The sequence below is a fragment of the Desmodus rotundus genome, chromosome 4 (genome assembly GCF_022682495.2).
Source record: "Desmodus rotundus isolate HL8 chromosome 4, HLdesRot8A.1, whole genome shotgun sequence".
NCBI classification, from domain to species: domain Eukaryota; kingdom Metazoa; phylum Chordata; class Mammalia; order Chiroptera; family Phyllostomidae; genus Desmodus; species Desmodus rotundus.
The window spans coordinates 179,384,301-179,401,898 of NC_071390.1; the positions used below are offsets into that span (position 1 = coordinate 179,384,301).

At 62.9% G+C, this 17,598-nt stretch overlaps 1 protein-coding gene across 21 annotated transcripts in view; it reads right to left on the bottom strand.

Moving 5' to 3' along the window:
* ABLIM2 (actin binding LIM protein family member 2) overlaps window positions 1-17,598 on the bottom strand; it is a 100,067-nt gene that overhangs the window by 69,890 nt on the left and 12,579 nt on the right. For 3 of the 21 annotated variants that reach the window (XR_011651144.1, XR_011651156.1, XR_011651149.1), the window contains exon 1: window positions 7,738-7,926. The exons of 1 other annotated variant lie outside the window; for it this stretch is intronic. Coding sequence is in view for 3 of the 20 variants with exons in the window: in XM_045182873.3 (XP_045038808.2) it covers window positions 7,738-7,801 (64 nt within the window). In the remaining 17 variants the exon portion in view is untranslated. Of the gene's footprint in view, window positions 1-7,737; window positions 7,976-8,412; window positions 8,497-17,598 lie in introns of those variants that run through there. 17 more of the 21 variants (XR_008426694.2, XM_071221316.1, XR_011651155.1 and 14 more) reach the window with 12 other exon arrangements.

Consider the following 17,598-nt stretch of genomic DNA (forward strand, 5'->3'; position numbering starts at 1 on the left):
TGAGGAACAGCCGCTATGGCTGCTGGAATCACAGCTGGGCCCAGGGCAGGTGGGCGAGCCCAGAAAACACCTGCCACGCTTCATCTGACATTTAGCACATTCACACACGCACACATGTGCGCGCCTACCATGGAGGGGGTGCCAGGCTGGAAGGTCTCATCCCCGCTGTAAAATCTGAGGAGGTGGCCCCAGACTGAGGAGGACATTCCTCCATCAGCCTCCCACTGCCCACTTCCCCCTGAAACCCCACCTTCCAACAGCCCCCATCGGGCCAGAGTGGGGCCCCTCCCCTCCTCTGTGGTCCCTGCCCTCAGCTGGCAGCACAGTGGGGCCTGGGCATGGCAGGGACAGTGGGCCTTTGCAGGAGGAGGGCTCTGAATGTGCCCCGGGTAGCGGGTGTCCCCTGTCCGGGGACGAGAAGCCACAGGCCTGGAGAAGCAGGCGCAGGTAGGGTGGCAAGCAGCAGGCGTCCCGGTGTCATGCCTGCCTCGAGTGTCCAGAGTCCCCAGGACACCAAACAGCAGCCAGGCTGACGCTGAGCCTGGCGGGGGCTGGAGAGCTGGGCTGCGGCCCAGGAGCTACGGTGGCATTTCCGGCTCTGGGTCAAGTGTCAGCAGCATGAAATGTCCCACGCTCCTTTTTCCTGCAGAGTCGCTGCAGAAACCGTTTCGTTGATTACTTAATAAAACGGATGGGAGGAGGCAAAAAGGGAGGATTTCCCGGGCCTGCACTTGAGATTCCCCGTGCGGAACGAACCACAACAGTCGAGGTTGGAAACCGCAGACCGCGAGGGCCAGCTCACACTGTGCACGGCCCGGGCTGCCGAGGGCCCCCGCGTCCCTCCGAGGTCCAGCCAAGTTGGCGGGGGGCTAGGGGCGGGGAACACAGATCCGCCACACTGCTGCCTTCTCGTCCGTCAGACGCCCACAGGAGGACGGACTGTCGCCTCCCACCTGCACACAGTTCTCACACTGCTGGAAACCCACCCAAATCCAGCGTCAGAGAGACATCAAACCAGCCCCCTGGGAGCACTGCCGGCTGCAGGGTCAGGCGCTGGGTGCAGTCCTCGCCCCACCCCCCACACGCTGGACCCAGAACTCCCAGACTTCCACCCGTCCGTCCATTCTATCCCCTGGCTGGGAGATGCTGGGACCCTGGACCAAAATGTGCCAGCCCCGTGCCCAGCAAACCCTGAGGACTCAACACACAGCAGCTACCGTCATTTCTAAGATCTCACAGCCTGAGTCACCGGTTTCCTGGTTACTGGGGCTATATTTGGTTTGGGGGGAGCCGCTTGAAGACATGGTTTTATGGGAGGACCCACTCCGCCCACCTGGAGCCTCTGTGCAGGTGAGAACGGTGGTGCTTCCCTCTAGTGGTGGGAAGTAGACACAGCACCGTGACAGCAGACACCTGTCTTCACACAGGCAGCACCTATGCAGGTAGGTGACCCGGCCAGCCGGCTTCTGCCCCTCTGCCTGCTGGGCCCTGGGGTCACGTCTGTGAATCTTGTGGATTTGAGGCATGGGTCCCACCCCCAAGGCAGACTCGCTCCTCCTGCCGCTGCCCAGTCAGGGAGAGGCCAGCCCTGCTCTGGGTCCTTCACAAAGGCCACCGCTCCCCACAGGTGGCAGAGGAAGTGCTGCCGCTGCTGAGAGAGGTGGCCCAGCAGATCTGTCTGCGGTCGTGGTGAGAACGGTCAGGGCCCGCCCAGCCTTTTCTCCAAGGGGGGGCGGCTCGGCCCCGACTCCTGCCTGGCGTGTGGACGTCACAGAAGGAGGTGAACTACCAAGAAACGAGCTACTGAACCAGGAGAGGACGTGGAGGGACGGTGAACGCATGGTGCTGAGGGACAGAGGCCCAGCGGAGAAGCCGCCCATGGCAGGGCTCAGGCCGCCCGACGCTCCGAGGAGACAAGACTGCGGAGACAGTGACGTCGGGTGGCGGGGGCGGGGCTGGGGGACGGGCGGAGCAAACAGGACATCAGGGCAGTGGGCTGCTGCTCCGTGTGAGTCCGCCATGGCGCGGACGTGTGATGGTGGCGTCTGTCCAAGCCCAGAGTGCCCAGCGCCGGGAGAGGCTGTGACCTCAGTTAGCAAAAACGCACTGGGGTGGCTCGTCAGCCGCAAGCGAAGGGCCACCGAGGGAGGCCGTTAGCAATGGGGACGGGGGTCTGGGGTGCGTCACACAGGGAACTTTCTACGTTCTGTCCGAATTTCTATAAACTGAAAACTGCTCTGAGAAATAGTCCGTTAAACTATGAGAGAGAGAAAGACAGAGAGAGAGAGAGAGAGAGAGAGAAGGAGGGAGAAGCCACTATACCCACCGTACTCCCAGGCCTGCACAGCCATGGGGCAGGCTCCCTCCACTGCAATTGGAGGCTGGCTCTGACACTGGATCTGCCAAGTCCCTGCCTGAGCTAATGACACAGAACGTAAACACAGGTAGTGCTAGGGATCAATCACACAATGGCTGCGGCTGTCTCACCCCTGTGGTGACGAGGCCCCCTCCCTGGGAGCCCCCACTGGGGATCTATCCACGCCCTGGGCTCGAGCTCTCCACGGACACACATGGCTCTCGCCTCCCTCCTGGGCCCTGCCGTCCGACCTGGACCAACGGAGGGAGGCCGGGGTCTGGGGGGGGAGCGTGGCAGGGCGATGCTCCCTGTGCCAGCACCGAGGGCTCTCCGGAGGAGGTGACAGGTTGCGGGCAGACGCCTTCTGCGACAGCGGCAAGCACAGGCATGTCCTGGAGCTCGCCTCCCCCCTGCCCCCCCGCTGTACTAACCACGTTGGGTGGCCCTTGTCCACTGGCTTGTCTGCCTCCCCTGGCCGGAAGCCCAGGCCCAGCAGCCAGGTCTACAAAGCGTGTCTCCTGCCAGGGTGGGGGCGGGGCACAGGCAGGCGCTGGGGGGATCACAGCTGTGGGCTCTGTCCCAACCTCACACCACGTAGCCGTGAGCATCCCCGCAGCCTGTGCACCCTCCAGCCCGGGCCTCGTTCGGGCCGGGGTTCTAGCTGCGCAGCTGGCGGTGCAGGCGGTGAGCTCTGTGTTCTCCCACGCCTGGCCCGGCCGCCCCTCCGCACTCAGCCCCGCCTCACGGGCCTCGTCTGCTGCAGGCCTGGGCCCGGGCCCTCTCACCCTCCTTGGAGGCACCTGTTGGAAATCGTACCAATCACACTCGCCCCCCGAACCTACTTGGGGGCCGACCACTGGTGGTAATGCGGGGGCTGCTCCCGGGCCACTGTGCTCACCGCCGCAGCCGCCAGCAGCCCAGCCCAGCGATGGGCCAGAAGGCCATTCGGTCTGACGGTCAGCACGTCCTCCATCCCACAAGGATGAGGTGGGTCCCCTCCCACCAAGCTCTGGCCTGCACAGGGCCGGGGTGAGGCCGACGGACACTGGCCCACCCCCAGGAGCTGGTACAGGAAGGCAGAGATTGGGACGGACGTGGGAACACCCACACCCAGAGCTCATCACACTGACACTTCCAGTCCGGCACAGGGACGTCCCTCCCGGAACCTGCCCCCACCTGGTCGCAGCCACCACACCATCAAGCTGCAGGGACCTGCTACCCTCTACTCAGAAGTGACCCAAAAAGTAACCTCCTGGAAGGGACCAGGAGGTTATATGCCAGAAATGACTCACTACCTTGCAAGTGACTCGTTCCCACAGATGTGACCTGTGGCCCTAGACGTGACCTCCCCAGAGTGACCTCTCCCGACTCCCAGGAGCATGGCCACTGGTTCCTCCTGCGGAGCTGAGTGTGCTCATCTGCACCCTTGACCTGCCCCAAGGTCAGACGGTGACTCCCCACGGTCGCGCATCAACGCTCCTCTCTCTGGGGTCTAAGAGTTGAACGTGGGCGTGAGCACAGGTGTGTGCAGGTGGAACCGAGGGTGTGCAGATGCCTATACAGGCGTCCTGGACCGGACGCTGGTTCAACGTACGACTTCTCGATTTGACGGCGGTACCACAGAACGCGCCTTCTGCAGAAACTGACTAGGCTCAGCGAGGCCACCTGTATTAAATGCATTTTCAACTCACGGTATTTTCAACTGACGATCAGCTTGTCAGGAGGTGACCCCGTCGTACAACGAGTCGGGGAGCCTCCATATTCCTAAAGTGGCTGACTGGCCCCGCCCCAATCCGCACCTCTGCGGTTCCGACCGACCCACGGTGCCCCGCTCAGGGATGGCCCTGCCCCTGCCGGGCGATGGAGCTGCCCCGCCCCTCGCCGTGCTAAACGCCCTTCTGCAGTTGTCTCTGCTCCTGGCAGCTCCGTGCGGCCCCCAGAGGCCCAGCACCCACTTGGAGTCTGGCACCTCATGGGTGCTGGAGGGCATGTCACCCTGGCATGCAGCCTCTTCAGACACACGTCCACGTCCCCTCCCTGCAGCTGGAGCCACGTCCGAGCGTCCTCTACTCTGGGAAGTCTTCCTGTGCATTTGTCCCTCTGCTTTGAGGAGGGTGATGGGCAGGGCTGGCGCGTGCATTTGGGGTTGGGGTCGGGGGTTCCTTCCAGAGGCAGAAGCTGGGAGGAACGTGGCTGCCAGCAGCCCCCAGAAGATCCGGCTGGCTGTTGGGCTGCCAGCAGACCTCAGCTCGGGCTTCTGGCTGCTCCTGGCGCTCCTCGCGCCTCAAGCAGCTGATCCAGGCGCCCTCGCCACCCACATCCCCGGAGTGTGTCATTTCATCCCCGGAAGAGCGGCCCTTCCTGACCGGATAGGCATCTGAGCATCTCATGGGCGGCATTCCGGAAGGTCAGGGCTTAGTGGGCATCTGGGCCCATCCACCCCCTACACAGGGAAATGGCCAGGCTGGGCCGGGACTCGGGGCTCTGGGCTCCCAGGCCCATGCTTGTCTATGTATCATATGGCCATTGGCCAGGGCGGCCACTCCGAGGTCAACGAGTGGCTCGTCTGGGTCTGCAACGTGTCCCCAGAGCCCGGCACACAGCAGATGCCCGAGGAGTGTTCACTAAATCCAATCGGAACCAGGAAACGCGTTTGCTGACTCGAGCCCCGTTCAGGGTACCCGCAGGGTAATAGTCAATAATCTCTGTGACATCCTCACCTTTCAGTCCTGTGCCGGGCCGTGCCAGGCACGGTATATGGCGATTTCCATCAATAGCCCAGGGCACAGACCGGCAATGGGCGGAGCACAGCTAGGGTTTGGTCCCAGGCCGCGGGATCCCACACCCACCGTTGACGGCCACCGAGAGGGTCCGCGAGGCTGAGCTAAACCGGCCAGGGCCCTACCCGGGCCATCTGCCATGGGACCCCCCGGTGTGGGAGCTTGTGGGGCTGCGAGACCTGCTCATATGCTGCCTCCAAGTGTGCCCTGGCTGGCTCCAAGCCACAGCCACCCCCTCCCTGCCCAGGCCCTTGAAGTCGGGGCTGCAGCCTTGACCTCCAGTTACCGCCTGCCTGCCTGGGGGTCCTCGCTGCCCCCCCACTGGGTAACATCACAAGTCCAAACAACCCAGAAAAGTACTCGGCTTCAAATTCAGCAGGGATGGCCGCAGAGGGTCCGAGAGGTCACAGCCCTCCCCTCGACCTCTTCTCCCACCCGACGTCCCAGGAGACACCAGCCACTGTCTGGAGCAGCCATGTGCCTGTCACTTTCAGCCCACATGATGGGGAACCACCCTCTCCTGAGTCCTCACAGCTCTGCAGACGTTTCTCATGCCACACGCCCCACGCCCGAGTGAGAGGCACGACGCCATGGGCTTCGGCACGCTCAGAGAGTTGGGCGCGGCCATAGTCACTGTCGGAGCGTCTCCGCGGCCCCACAGGAGACCGGTCCCTTCACCGTCACTCACTGCCCAGCCCCCTCCAGCCTGGTAACAGTCCACTTCCTGTCTCGGGGGGCTTGCTTCTTTGGGGCAGTTCACACGCATGGGATCACACAGTCCGCGGTGGCCTTTGGTGTCTGGCTTCCTCCCCGGGCAAGTGTTCCCAAGGCTCAGCCTCGCTGCGGTGTGTGCCAGGACGCCCTTCCTCCGCGTGCCAGGTGATGTCCTGCTGTGTAGACATGCTCCACGGGCCCCTCCGCAGCTGGGGGACTTGGCTGGTCGCCACGTGGGGGGCTGTGTGAGGCCCTCCTGCTTGGACAGGGCTCCGCTTGTCCTGGGGGTGCACCTCGGGCGCACCGCCCGGCCAGATGCCGACTCTCTTTCCTCAGTGGCTGCACCGTTTGGCACTCCCACCGGCAGCGGTGCGGGGGGCCTGGTCCCTCCACCCCCTCATCCACACTCGTTCCTATTTGTCGTTTTGATGACAGCCGTGCTAGTTGGTGTGAGGGGTACTCCTGCTGTGGCTGCGATGGGTGCTTCCCTGAGGGCGGGGGATGCTGAGCCCCGCTCACGCACATGTGGGCCACCCGTACCCCTTCTTTGGAGATGCGTCTATTCAGACCCTGTGCCCATTTAATTTGCTTGTCTTTTTATGGCTGATTTATAAGCGTCTGCACCCTAGAGGCAAGTTCCCTCATCAAACATATGATTGGCAAGTACCGTCTCCCATGGTGTGGGTTGTGTTTTCATTTTCCTCACGAAGTTCTTGGCAGCACAAAAGTGTTTCATTTTGGTGAAATCTGGTTTACATGCGTTTCCTGCATTGCTTGCTCTTGGGGTTCTGTTGAACAAGCCACCGCCTGACCCGAGATCACAAAGAGGCACCCTGTTTTCTTACTGTGCTTTTAGTTTTCGCTTACTGTAACTTTACATAGTGAATCACATTTCCCCTGCTGCTGTTTTTATCTCGGGTCCACGCCTTCTTCATCTGTGAGCGGGGATGAGGGCGCTCGTTTCAGCGGGTCCGCGCCATTTTCCCATCACTGTGAGCTGCTCTTGGCCGTCGGCGTTGCTGGCTATCAGCCGGGGAAGCACGACAGGGTGTGGAGGACACCGTGTCCTCAGCTGCGTGGGGACCCGCCCCGCCACCAGCATGGAAACTGTGTGAGAGCTGGACATGGTCGAGTGTCTCAGCTCCCGGAACCCGCTGGGGTTTTCGGAGCGATCCAGCGCACTGCCCGGCCAGGGCATGTTACCCACGCCCCAGCCAGCTGGTGCTTGAAGGCCAGGAGCGAGATGTCGACCCAGGGGTGTATGCGGGGGCCATGTCGGGCCCGCTGTGGGGAGCCCCAGCCCCTGGCTGTGGGAAGCAGACACAGGGCGTCTGCTGTGCTCACTCACAGCACCTGGAGGGAGGAGGCATCGTCACCCCCATTTGCAGGCCGGGGCCTTGGAGCCCTGGGCGGTGAAGAGCGCCAACCAGGGACAGAGAGGCCAGGCCAGAGTCAGGGCTTGAGGCCCAGCCCAGTGCTGTTGCCATCAGCAAACCCTGGAGCTCCAGGCGCTGATGGGGAGGTGCCGACCAGATGTCCTGGCCGCTGCCTCTGGACAGACCCCACGGGCCAGAGAGGAGGACACCACCGAGGGGAGGGCGCTGCCCGGCTGCCCACAGGGCACGGAGCCTTGTGCCAGGTGGAGGCCTAAGGACCTGGGGGAGAGCATCTCGGGATGGAGGCCAGGATGGGCCCCGCCCCACAGCTCGGGCGTACGGAGGCGTTCCCTGTGCACTCTGACCTCTGCCTCTGGGGGTCCAGGCTCCCTCCGCCAACCCTCTTCCACCTCACTCCTGCCCGGCTCTTCTGCCCGAGTCCTCAGGCCCCAGCCTTCTGCTCCAGCCATCCTCCCCACAGGCCGCCTTGAGTGGACCAGAAGTTACTCACTGTTTTTATCTAAGCAGCTGATGGCCCCTTTCTGTGTCCACACCAGGAGAGCCAACCATTCCATGACTTTCCTTAAAGCAGGCGGGCCCTCGGCCTCAGCTCTGCTGGCATTCCGGGAGGGACAACTCCTGGCTGGGGGGCCGTCCCGTGCACGGCAGGTGCTGAGCAGCACCCCTGGCCCCCATTCCCCAGGTGCTGGAGCGTCCCCTCCTCAAGGTGTGACAACCAAAGACGCCTCTAGACATCGCCAAATGGGGGGCAAACCGGGCCCTGGCTGAGAGCCACCGCCGTGAAGGGCAAGAGGAGGGGTGGAAGGAGGAGGGAGGGGTGGGGCAGCGAGGCTGTGGGCCCACTGGCGTCAGAGGGCACTGGAGCCCACTTGCGCTGACGCCCCCCACCTCCCCTTCCCCGAGTCTCAGCTTATTCGTCTGTAAAGTGGGGCCGCTCCACAGGGCGGCATCACGAGTCCATAGACGAAGTCCCAAAGCCTGGCATACAGTCGGCGCTCACACATGCCAGTCCTTACCCCATTCGTGACAGCAGAGATCAGTCACACCGCCCCCTTCCCATCAGGCCCCACAAAAGTATTCCTGGTGTTCAAGATTTCTCGTTAGGAAAGCCCACCTTCCTCCCTGGCCAGGTCGTCTCACCAGGAAGGGCGGTTTGGGGCCGTACCTGTCTCTCCCCCAGGCACACCCATGGAGTGAAGCCTCCTCACGAAGGGCCAGCACCGTGGAGGCTGCGGGCAGCGGCTGGAGCGGCGGGGGCACCTCTGTGGCCAGCTCGGCTCCGGCCCAACGCCAGAGGGTCATGCGGCAGCTGCGCCCTGCGGCCCGAGGCGGGGCCCGGCCGCCCCTTCCCGGCACACTGAAATAGACGCCGCCACGCTCCAAAGGTGCACCTGTTCCCCAGGCATCCGGGAAAGGCACTTGGAAGAGACACACGGGGCGGGGGAGGGGCCGGGAGAGCCAGGAACACGGACTGCCCCCATGTGCCAGGTGCGGTGAGAGAGCGCTCACATGCCCTCCCACCAACTGGGCACACGAGTGGGCACTGCCCATGCCCTTGGCCTGGGGCTGCCCCACGAGGCCCACTCACGGGGGCTTCAACCACGGTCATCTCTGCCCTCACAGCCCCAGAGGCCAGAGGCTGTCCTCAAGGTGTGGCCGGGCCGCGCTCCCTCTGAGGCTCCAGGGGAGGGCCCCTCCTGCCTCTCCCAGGTCGCGGTGGCTCCGGCCGGTCCTGGCCCTGCGGCCGCATCGCTCCAACCTTTGCCACTGTCTTTACGTGGCCTCTCCCTGTGTCTGCGTGTCTTCTTCTGCCTCCTGTAAGGACACCAGCCATTGGAGTTAGGACCACCCTAACCCAGGGTGACCTCCTTCCACGTAAGGTCACACGCTAAGGTTCTGGGTGGACATAAACAGGGGGGGCTACGTCTCATTCATTTACTCTACACAGCCCCAGGGTACTGAGGGGAAACTGAGGCCTGGGGAGCCCTAGTGACAAACGGGAGGCCCCTGGGCATGGAAGGCGGAGCTGGGTCCCTGCGCCAGTCTGGCTGCCGTCGTGGTCCCTGAGGTGTCCCCGGTTCTCTGTGACGCTCCTCTGCTAGTTTCGGTGTTCAGATTGCAGGAGGTGGAAATATTTTATAACTTGTCAACAGCGTAAGCAGTCAGCGCTGTCTGGGACCCAGCGCGTGGCCGAAGGGAGCCCACGGCATCATCGTGGCTAAGGGTGCGGTGTGTGAACCTGGCCGTGAGCAAACCGGACCAGGGTCCCACAGCTGAGAGGCCTGGGGCACCACTGGTCACCAGCCCCACTTCACGCGGCTCGGACAGGGAGCACTCTGGGAGGTGTGAGAGTCACGTCCTAGACAGCACCCAGCCGGGGACATCGTCTCCCACATGTGCGGGCAGCCAGCCGCCCAGTCTGACCTCCGCGAGTCCTGCCCCGTGAACCAGGACGTAGCTGCCTGGAGCGTCACTACCCGACCCGGGGGACCGGCCAGTGGGTACCAGTTCTGCTCTCAAGGCAGGGACTTCCCTCCCCTTTGGCTCATCAATGAGAAGAGTTTCCCCTGTGTTTGCTCTCTGTGCCCTGCGGCCCTGTGCCCAGCGCGGCGGTGCTGCGGACGACGGCCCGCTGAGTGCCCCGCAAATCCCACGTGCCGCCTCATGCCCGCGGCAGGAATCGCATCCCTGCTTCCCCAGGGAAGACACTGAGCAGAGACAGGTGGAAGGGGCTGGAGCTGGTGAACAGGTCGCAGGCTCAGCCTGTGAGCCCGGCACGGCCAGGGACCCACTGCGTGTGGCCAATGCCCGACTGTGGCTCTGATCCTGCCCTACCCAGAACCTTCCAGTGGAAGGTCAGGAGGAATCACAGAGAAGCAGAGCTAGGGCCCTGAAAACCCATGAGCTTCAGGGTCAAGGGCACCGGGGACATGCGCTCCACGGTTCTGACATCAGCACACGGAAAGGGACACACAGACGGGAGCGGCCCAAGCAGAGGCGTGCACACCTGTGGGTGGACTGGGCTGGATCCCCCTGCACCCTGCCCCTTGCTGGTATCCGGGGCACAGGGCAGTTTCCTGTCCCAGAAGCGTGTTTGCTCACGTGCCTGGCCTTGGCCAATGGCACAAAGGTGGAGGTGGCACAGTGCCAGTTCAGGGTCTAGGCCTCAGACACAGCCACCCGCCCAATGGTACGCCTGCCTTTGTATGAGGAGAACACTCCAGCCAGCCTGCAGGCCCCAGGAGGAAGGTGCGAGAGGGGCCGAGCCACCTACAAGGCAGTGTGGCCACAGGCCCGGAGCAAGAACAGCTGACGCCCCGGCCGCCAGTCTCCCGAGGCTGCTGCAGCAGAGCCCCACCCACGGGGACCTTAACACAAGACAGACGCATTCTCTCCCAGCTCTGGAGGCCCGCGCCCAAAGTGGGTGTCCCTGAGCCGGAACCCAGGTGCCGGCTTGGCTCCTCCACCCGAGGCCCTGGGGAGGACCTGCTCCTCGGCTTCCAGCTTCAGGTGGCGGCCGCACTGCCCTCAGCCTCCGGCCACATCGCCTTCTTTCCTGTGCAAGTGCCTGTCCCCTCCCTGTGCTCTGCTTTCGGGGCTCGTCTGGGTGACCCGGGACTCCCCTTCTCAGCATCTTCAGTTTAATCCCGTCGGCAGACACGCTTTTGTCCCTGTGAGGCGCCCGTTGCCGGGGCCTGGAGGGGGACCAGATGATTTCAGGGCTCGTTTTCCACATTAGTCCGTGCGGTACGTAAATCTGTGACAAGGCCCCTGTCCCTTGCCACGAGCTCCGCTGCTTTGCTGTGCGACCCAGCTTACGTAACAGAGGTGACCCACTAATCTGACTGTGTGCCCGTAAGTGGGTCACCATCTCCAACGCAGAACTTTCTATCCGAACCTACGCCACCACGCATCCCTGCCGGGGCGGGGGCCCGAATCAGAACTGTGATGATTTTTTAAGAAGACAGAAGTGTGCTCTTTCTGCACACCGAGGGGGGGCAGGGTCGACAGGTGCCCCAGAGGACTGCCCCAGCTTGAGGAGGGCAACCCGACTGCCCTGCCTCATGGTCTGTCCTCCCCCAGGCGTCCCCACATCCCACGAGCAGTCTGGCTCCCAGAGTGCTGGGGAAGGGGCTCTAACCGGACAGGAAAGGGAGTGGGGGCGGGGGATCTGGGGCCTTGTGTCTCAGCCCTTTCATGAGCCCCCACAGAGCCCCCAGCCTCCCCCTCCTGCCAGCACAGCCCCCCCACAACATTCTCACGCTGCAAACTTTGACCTTCGCTCCCTGACAGCCCCACACTGCCCACCCACACTGCCCACCCACACTGCACAGGTGGGCGAGACACTCACGCGATTCCTTCATCAGCTCTGTTTAAAAGACCATAAACAAACCAGAGCAGGGCCTGGGAACGTCATGACAGGTGGCGAGACTTCCAAAGGGATGGAAACGCAAGGAAGACACCCACAAACTCTTTCAGGGACATGAAAGATGCGGTCTGCAGGGGTCGAGACATCCCATCTCTGGGTGAGGAGTCCCAGGGCCCGGCCCTGGCCTCTCCTGAGCACTCACCCCCCACGGGACCTTCATCCTGGACGCCTCCACCTGGAAGTCCCCCAGGCACCACAGAGTTGGAAAAGAGAACCCCTGGCTCGCTGTGTCCACTGTCACCCCACCCCCACCCCCAGAGGTGCCACGCATCACACACCTACACCCTCCCCAAGATGGGTCCCCTCCTGCAACTCAGGCAGACCTGGGTGTGCCGCCTACCATCGCTCCGCACCTCTGTGACCCCAGCCCAGAGGCTTCCCCTCTCCGAGCCTCCAGCTCCTGGTCTGCAGGACAGGAACGCCTGCCCCCTGGGTTGCCAGAAGACTCTGTGGGACAGTCTGTGTGGAATGGCCTGGCACCACCCCCGGGGCATGGGGGGCGCCTACCTTCCCAGACCCGACAGTATTTGTTCCCATGGCTGCCGCGACAAAGGACCACAAACTGGGTGGCTTAATCATCAGAAATCTCTCTCATTTTCAAAAGATTTTATTTCTTTATTTTTGGAGAGAGGAGAAAAGAGGGAGAGAAACATCAATCTCTTGCCCACACCCCCAATCAGGGATGGAACACGCAACCTAGGCATGTGCCCCGAGCGGAAATCGAACAGGCGACATTTCACTTTGCAGAATGACACCCCACCCCCTGAGCCACGCTGGTCTGGGCGACAGAAATCTCTCTTAATCAACAGCGCTGGGGGCCAGCGGTCCTAAATCAGGGCACTGGCAGGCCCGCGCTCCCTCGGAAGCCACAGGAGCGGCCTGCCGGGCCTCCCAGCTCCTGGTGCAGCCCAGCACGTGGCCGTGCCCTCCCATCTCTGCGTCTGTGGTCAGGTGGCCGCCCGCTCTGTATCTGTCTGTCCCTCTCCTCTTCTTATAAGGACATGGGTCACATCGGACCGGGGCCCACTCTGCTCCACTGTGACCCCATCTGCACGAGCTACACCTGCAAGGACCCCATTTCTGAATAAGGCCACATTCTGAGGTCCCAGGGGCTAGGGCTTCAGCAGTGAGTCCAGGGACCCCTAAGGTAGAGGACACGGGGGGATCCCCCAGGTAACTGCCAGGAGCTGGCTGCAGCCGGAGCCTCCCTGCCGTCAAGCGTGGGGCTCGTTGGCGGGTGGCCCCTCCAAACGATGGAGGGACGGGTGCCGATGAACACTGGGCACCCAGCCCGGGCTGGGCACAGGTGGGCACTGAGCGCCAGGCTGGCTGGGAGGGGCGAGGGGCCTTGTCCCCCGTGGGGCGGGCGGGCTCTCTGCGGCACCGCCAGGGAAACACGTAAGTGTGCAGGCCGGTCTATGATGAGCTCGAAGAGGGAGAAGATAGAGGCACAGCCTCAGCAGCTGCCGGGCTGGGTGTGGGAGGCGGACAGAGGTCCTCTCAGAGGAGGTGACAATGACACTGCCCTTCGGAGACTGAGAAAAGCTAAAGAGGGGACGGGACGAGTCCAGCGGAGGGGCGGCAGCTGTGCTGACCCCAGGCCTGGAGGAGCCAAGAGCAAGAGGAGGCTGCGGAGAGGCCAGGGGCTGGGGGAGGGGTCCCCGCTCACCGATACCAGGCGTTATGTCTGATTTTATTCGTGGGGTCTCGGGTGCCCCCAGGTCAGGGTGAGCCGGGAAATCAGCCCTTGAGAAAGAAGGGTGGCAGAGGATGGAGTTTCTGGGTCCCGTTTAGAGATTTCCCCCCGCCCCACCCCACCCTCTGCCTTCTGTGCTCAACAACACACCTGCACACCTACCGCCTCCCTCGCCCTGCCCTCCACAGGCCCTGGCGGCGAAGCACCCCCCTCCCCACTCAGAGAAGGAGCGGTTCATCGTCCTGCCGGACAAAACACAGTCCAGCCACCCAGCCGCCTCCTGATCAAGGCAGACAGACAGGCAACCCCACAGGAAAGTAAGCAGAGGAGGGAACAGGAAGTTCACGCCGCAGCACCAGCGGCCTGGAAACGCAGGAAAACGCTCTCGGGTGCCCTAGCACCCTGCAGATTAAGCAGGGAGGTGCCCTTCCCAGCAGCTTGGCAAATGAGAAAAAACCGACGCTGTCCTGTGCTGGCTCGGCGGGGACAGGGACTTGGGGCTCCTGTGCCGACCCCCACCCCGGAAAGGTGTGCACCGGCGGCCACCAGGGACGCGGTCTGCCAACTCCACCTCCAGGAATAGCTCTCACAGGTCTATTTGCGCTCGGCGCCAAGAAGAACGTGCAAGAATTCTCGTCGCTGCTCGGGGTGCGCAGGGCGTGCAAAAGTCCTGAGGGCCCACGGGACCGGGTCACACGGGACACGGTCACCAAGGCAGCCTCTTGCCAGAAACGCTCAGCCTGAGTCCCATCCAAGAAACAGACCAATCCAGACTGAGGGACGACCCACAGCACAGAGGCCTGGCCTCCTCCAGTCACTGGCACAGAAGAGCAACATTCTAGAATGAAGGATGCTGAAGGCACAGAGACAGTAGCCGGTGGCAGCGCACGGTCCCAGACTGATCCCAGAGGAGAAAAGACAAGCAGGCTCTGCAGAGGACACCTGGGCGGGGGCAGGTGCGGGGGGCTCTGTGCAGGTGCCTGTGTGCGCTGACCTCTCGGGGCCAGGGGTCAGGCCCCAGCTATCTTTCAAACAGTTCAGAAGACAGAGAGCAGAACGTGGCTACATGCCAGCGCTTGGTGTGCCGGGCGGGAGCCCGCCAAGGTGTCCGCTTCACCGCTCTTTCCTTCAACCCTTCCATACGCTTCGGGTCTTCAACATACGGAGTTGGGGAAGGCCGATGAACACAGTGCCACTGGAGGCAGGGCAGAGCCGGCCCGCTCCTTCACCTTCAAAGACCCAGGAGGCAAACTGCAGTGACAGCGACTCACCTGGGCTCAGGACACCTGGGCTCAGGACACCTGGGCTCGGGACACCTGGCTCTGCCACTGAGAAAACCACTCCTCCCCTGGGCCTGCTTCCCCACCTGCAGCCATCCATACACACACACACGTGAATCCACGCACATGCTCAAGCACACCCATGCACACACGTGGTCACACACATGTGCATACATGCGCACACGTGCACAAGCCCACATGCACACACACCCTTTAGGCACCAGTGGCAGACCTGGACGGTCGATCGCCTATCCTTTGCCGCTGAGTGAGTCAGTCCCTGGTCGAGCCAGCTCCTGGGTGGCATGCAGCCGGATGCATCCCATTCAGCCCGGGCAGGGCGCACAGAGGACCCACTCAGTGTTTGATGAGTGAACGCATGACCGAGAGGCTGGGTGGAGGCACCCAGGTGACCGAATGCTCTGCAGAGGTGACGACGTGGGTTCCGCACATGCAGCACCCCCACCCATCCGGCACCCAGCACCCAGCCAGGAGGCTGGGGTCGCAGCAGGTCCTGTCACCTCGCTGGCCTCAGTCTCCTCACCTGAACACTGGGGACACAGGTGCACCCACTTCCCAGGGCTGCAGCGAGGCGTCAGTGAAGTACCACATGTCAACTGCTCTGCTGATGGCAGGGCCGCAGGACGGAGTGAGGCCACCTGCCACAGAGCTGCTCACGGGCCCACTGAAATCACAGCCGTGGACTCACAGCCCGTGTTCACAGCAGCACCGCGCACAACAGCCAGGTGGGGGGCAGGTAGATAAGCAAAGCGCGATCCCACCCACACAGTGGGACACTGTCTGGCGGGGGAAAAGGAGGGGACCCCGTCCCCTGCCACCGCGCGGAGGGATCTGGAGGACACAGTGAGGAGAGAGATGAGCTGGTCACACAGGACAGACACTGCGATTCTGCTGACAGGGGGTCCCCCAAGAGGAGTCAGAGTCACAGCCACGGAGAGCAGATGCAGGGTGCTGGTGGGCGCCAGGGTGGGAGGGAGTGTTAAACGGGGATGGATGTCAGTGTGGGGAGATGGACAGTCCCAGAGACGAAGGTGGGGACGGCTGCCCAGCAGTGCGAATGTGCCTGATGCCCTGGAGCCGGACGCCGGACACCGGATATGACGGTGAATTTCATGTCGTGTTTACTTTACCATGGTTTTAAAATGGTGCCCAGCAGTGCTGTCTGTGCCCCAGGCAGCAAAAATCCAAAGCGGAGCAGGGAGGGGTCCGGTAAAGCCGGGAGTGGAGGGGCTTCGCGCACAGACCCCACTGTGTCTGCTTCATGGTCAGGGGCCCATTGCCCGCTGGGGTCCATGAGGCACCAGACAACGGGATGGGCTGAACGGGACTCACAACTATGGTCTCCCTCTGACTCATGCTCCCAGGGCCGCGGAGGAAGGAAGGTGCAGCCATTCCCCAAACAGCACAGCTAAATTTATACCTCGCTGCCTGGGGCCACGCCCTGGTCTTTCCAAAGAGCCAGTGTGGCCTTGGGCCTCAGGGAGCCCCAGGCTGCCACGCCCATAGACACGTTCTCAGGCTCGTGGCAGCTGTGGCCCTGGGTCTCGAACCCTGAGGTGCTCAGTGGTTCAGAGGATTCTGGGCCTGGGACCCAGTGTCCCCTCTAGAGTCACTGGTGGAGGAACACAGAGGGAAATCACACAGATGCATCCGGGCAAGTGGACAAACGCGTGGCTCAGTGGGGGCGGGTGCTCAGGGAGAGCCTGGCCCTGGAGCCAGGGAGTCTGGCCCGTGCAAAGCGGGGTCGGAGGCTTCCAGAAACCCGTCACTGCGTGTCAAATAGCACAGCCGCTGTGGAGCGGGCACAGCGGCCCCCCCGAAATGAAACAGAACTACACTCCATCAGCCATCATTTCGGGGTGCACACCCACAGGAAGTGAAAGTGGGGACACAAACAGGTGTTCGTACCCCTGTGTTCACGGCTGCATCATTCACAGCAGCCCACGGTGAGGGTGACCCAGTGGGCAGGCGGGCGGGTTAACAGCACGTGGTCCACCCGTACAACGGCTGGTTATTCAGCCATGGGAGAAATGAAATTCTGACGCAGGCGAACCCTGAGGACGTCATGCTAGCGAAAGGAGCCAGTCACCCAGGGCAGGTACCGCAGGACGGCACCCACGGGAGGCCCCCAGGGCAGTCAGGTCCACGGAGACGGAAAGTGGAGTGGGGGTCCGGGGGCTGGGGGAGGGACGGCGGGGGGAGTCATTTAATGGGGACCAAGTTTCACTTGCAAAGATGGGGACTTTCTGGAGAGGACAGTGGTGACGGCCACCGTAAACATACTTAACGCCACTGAAGTGGGCTCTTCATAGTTAAGACGGTTTTGTCCTGTGTGAACCAGCCTAAAAACCATGAAGTTAAAAAAAGCACTCCCCCTTCAGTGAAGGAGAGAGAAAGCGCTCAAATCACCCATCGGACCCTGGTCCACAGAACCGCACGCAGGGCGATGCATGGCCGAGAAGGCCTGCGCTGTGGGGGAGACGCCTTGGGCCGGCGTTCAGGGGCAGCGGGGGGGCCGGGGAGGCACACTCCAGGCCCCCTGGAGGGATAGGCGCCGGCCTGCAGTCTGCATATGGGAGCCACCGGCTTCTTCCTCTCTGCTCCTGCAAACAGGATGCAAATCCTCCATGCCATCTGACGCCTGCGGCTCCCAGGGCCCCTGATGACAGTGACAAGGACAAAGTCCACTCCAAACACTCAAGGGACCGTGAGCCCCCAGACCAGGTGGTGCCCCCCCAGAAGGTGTTTAGTGGGCGGGGCGGGGCGCCACGCCGTGTGGGAGGGAGGGAAGAGCTGGTGACAGAGTTGGGAAGAGAGGGGCACGTGACCCGTCACTCCCGTGGGGACCGACCAGGGAGGCGGCAGGGACAGCGGGCAGGAGCTCGGACAGGACAGGGAGCTCTGACTCAGTTCAGCTCAGGCCTGGAT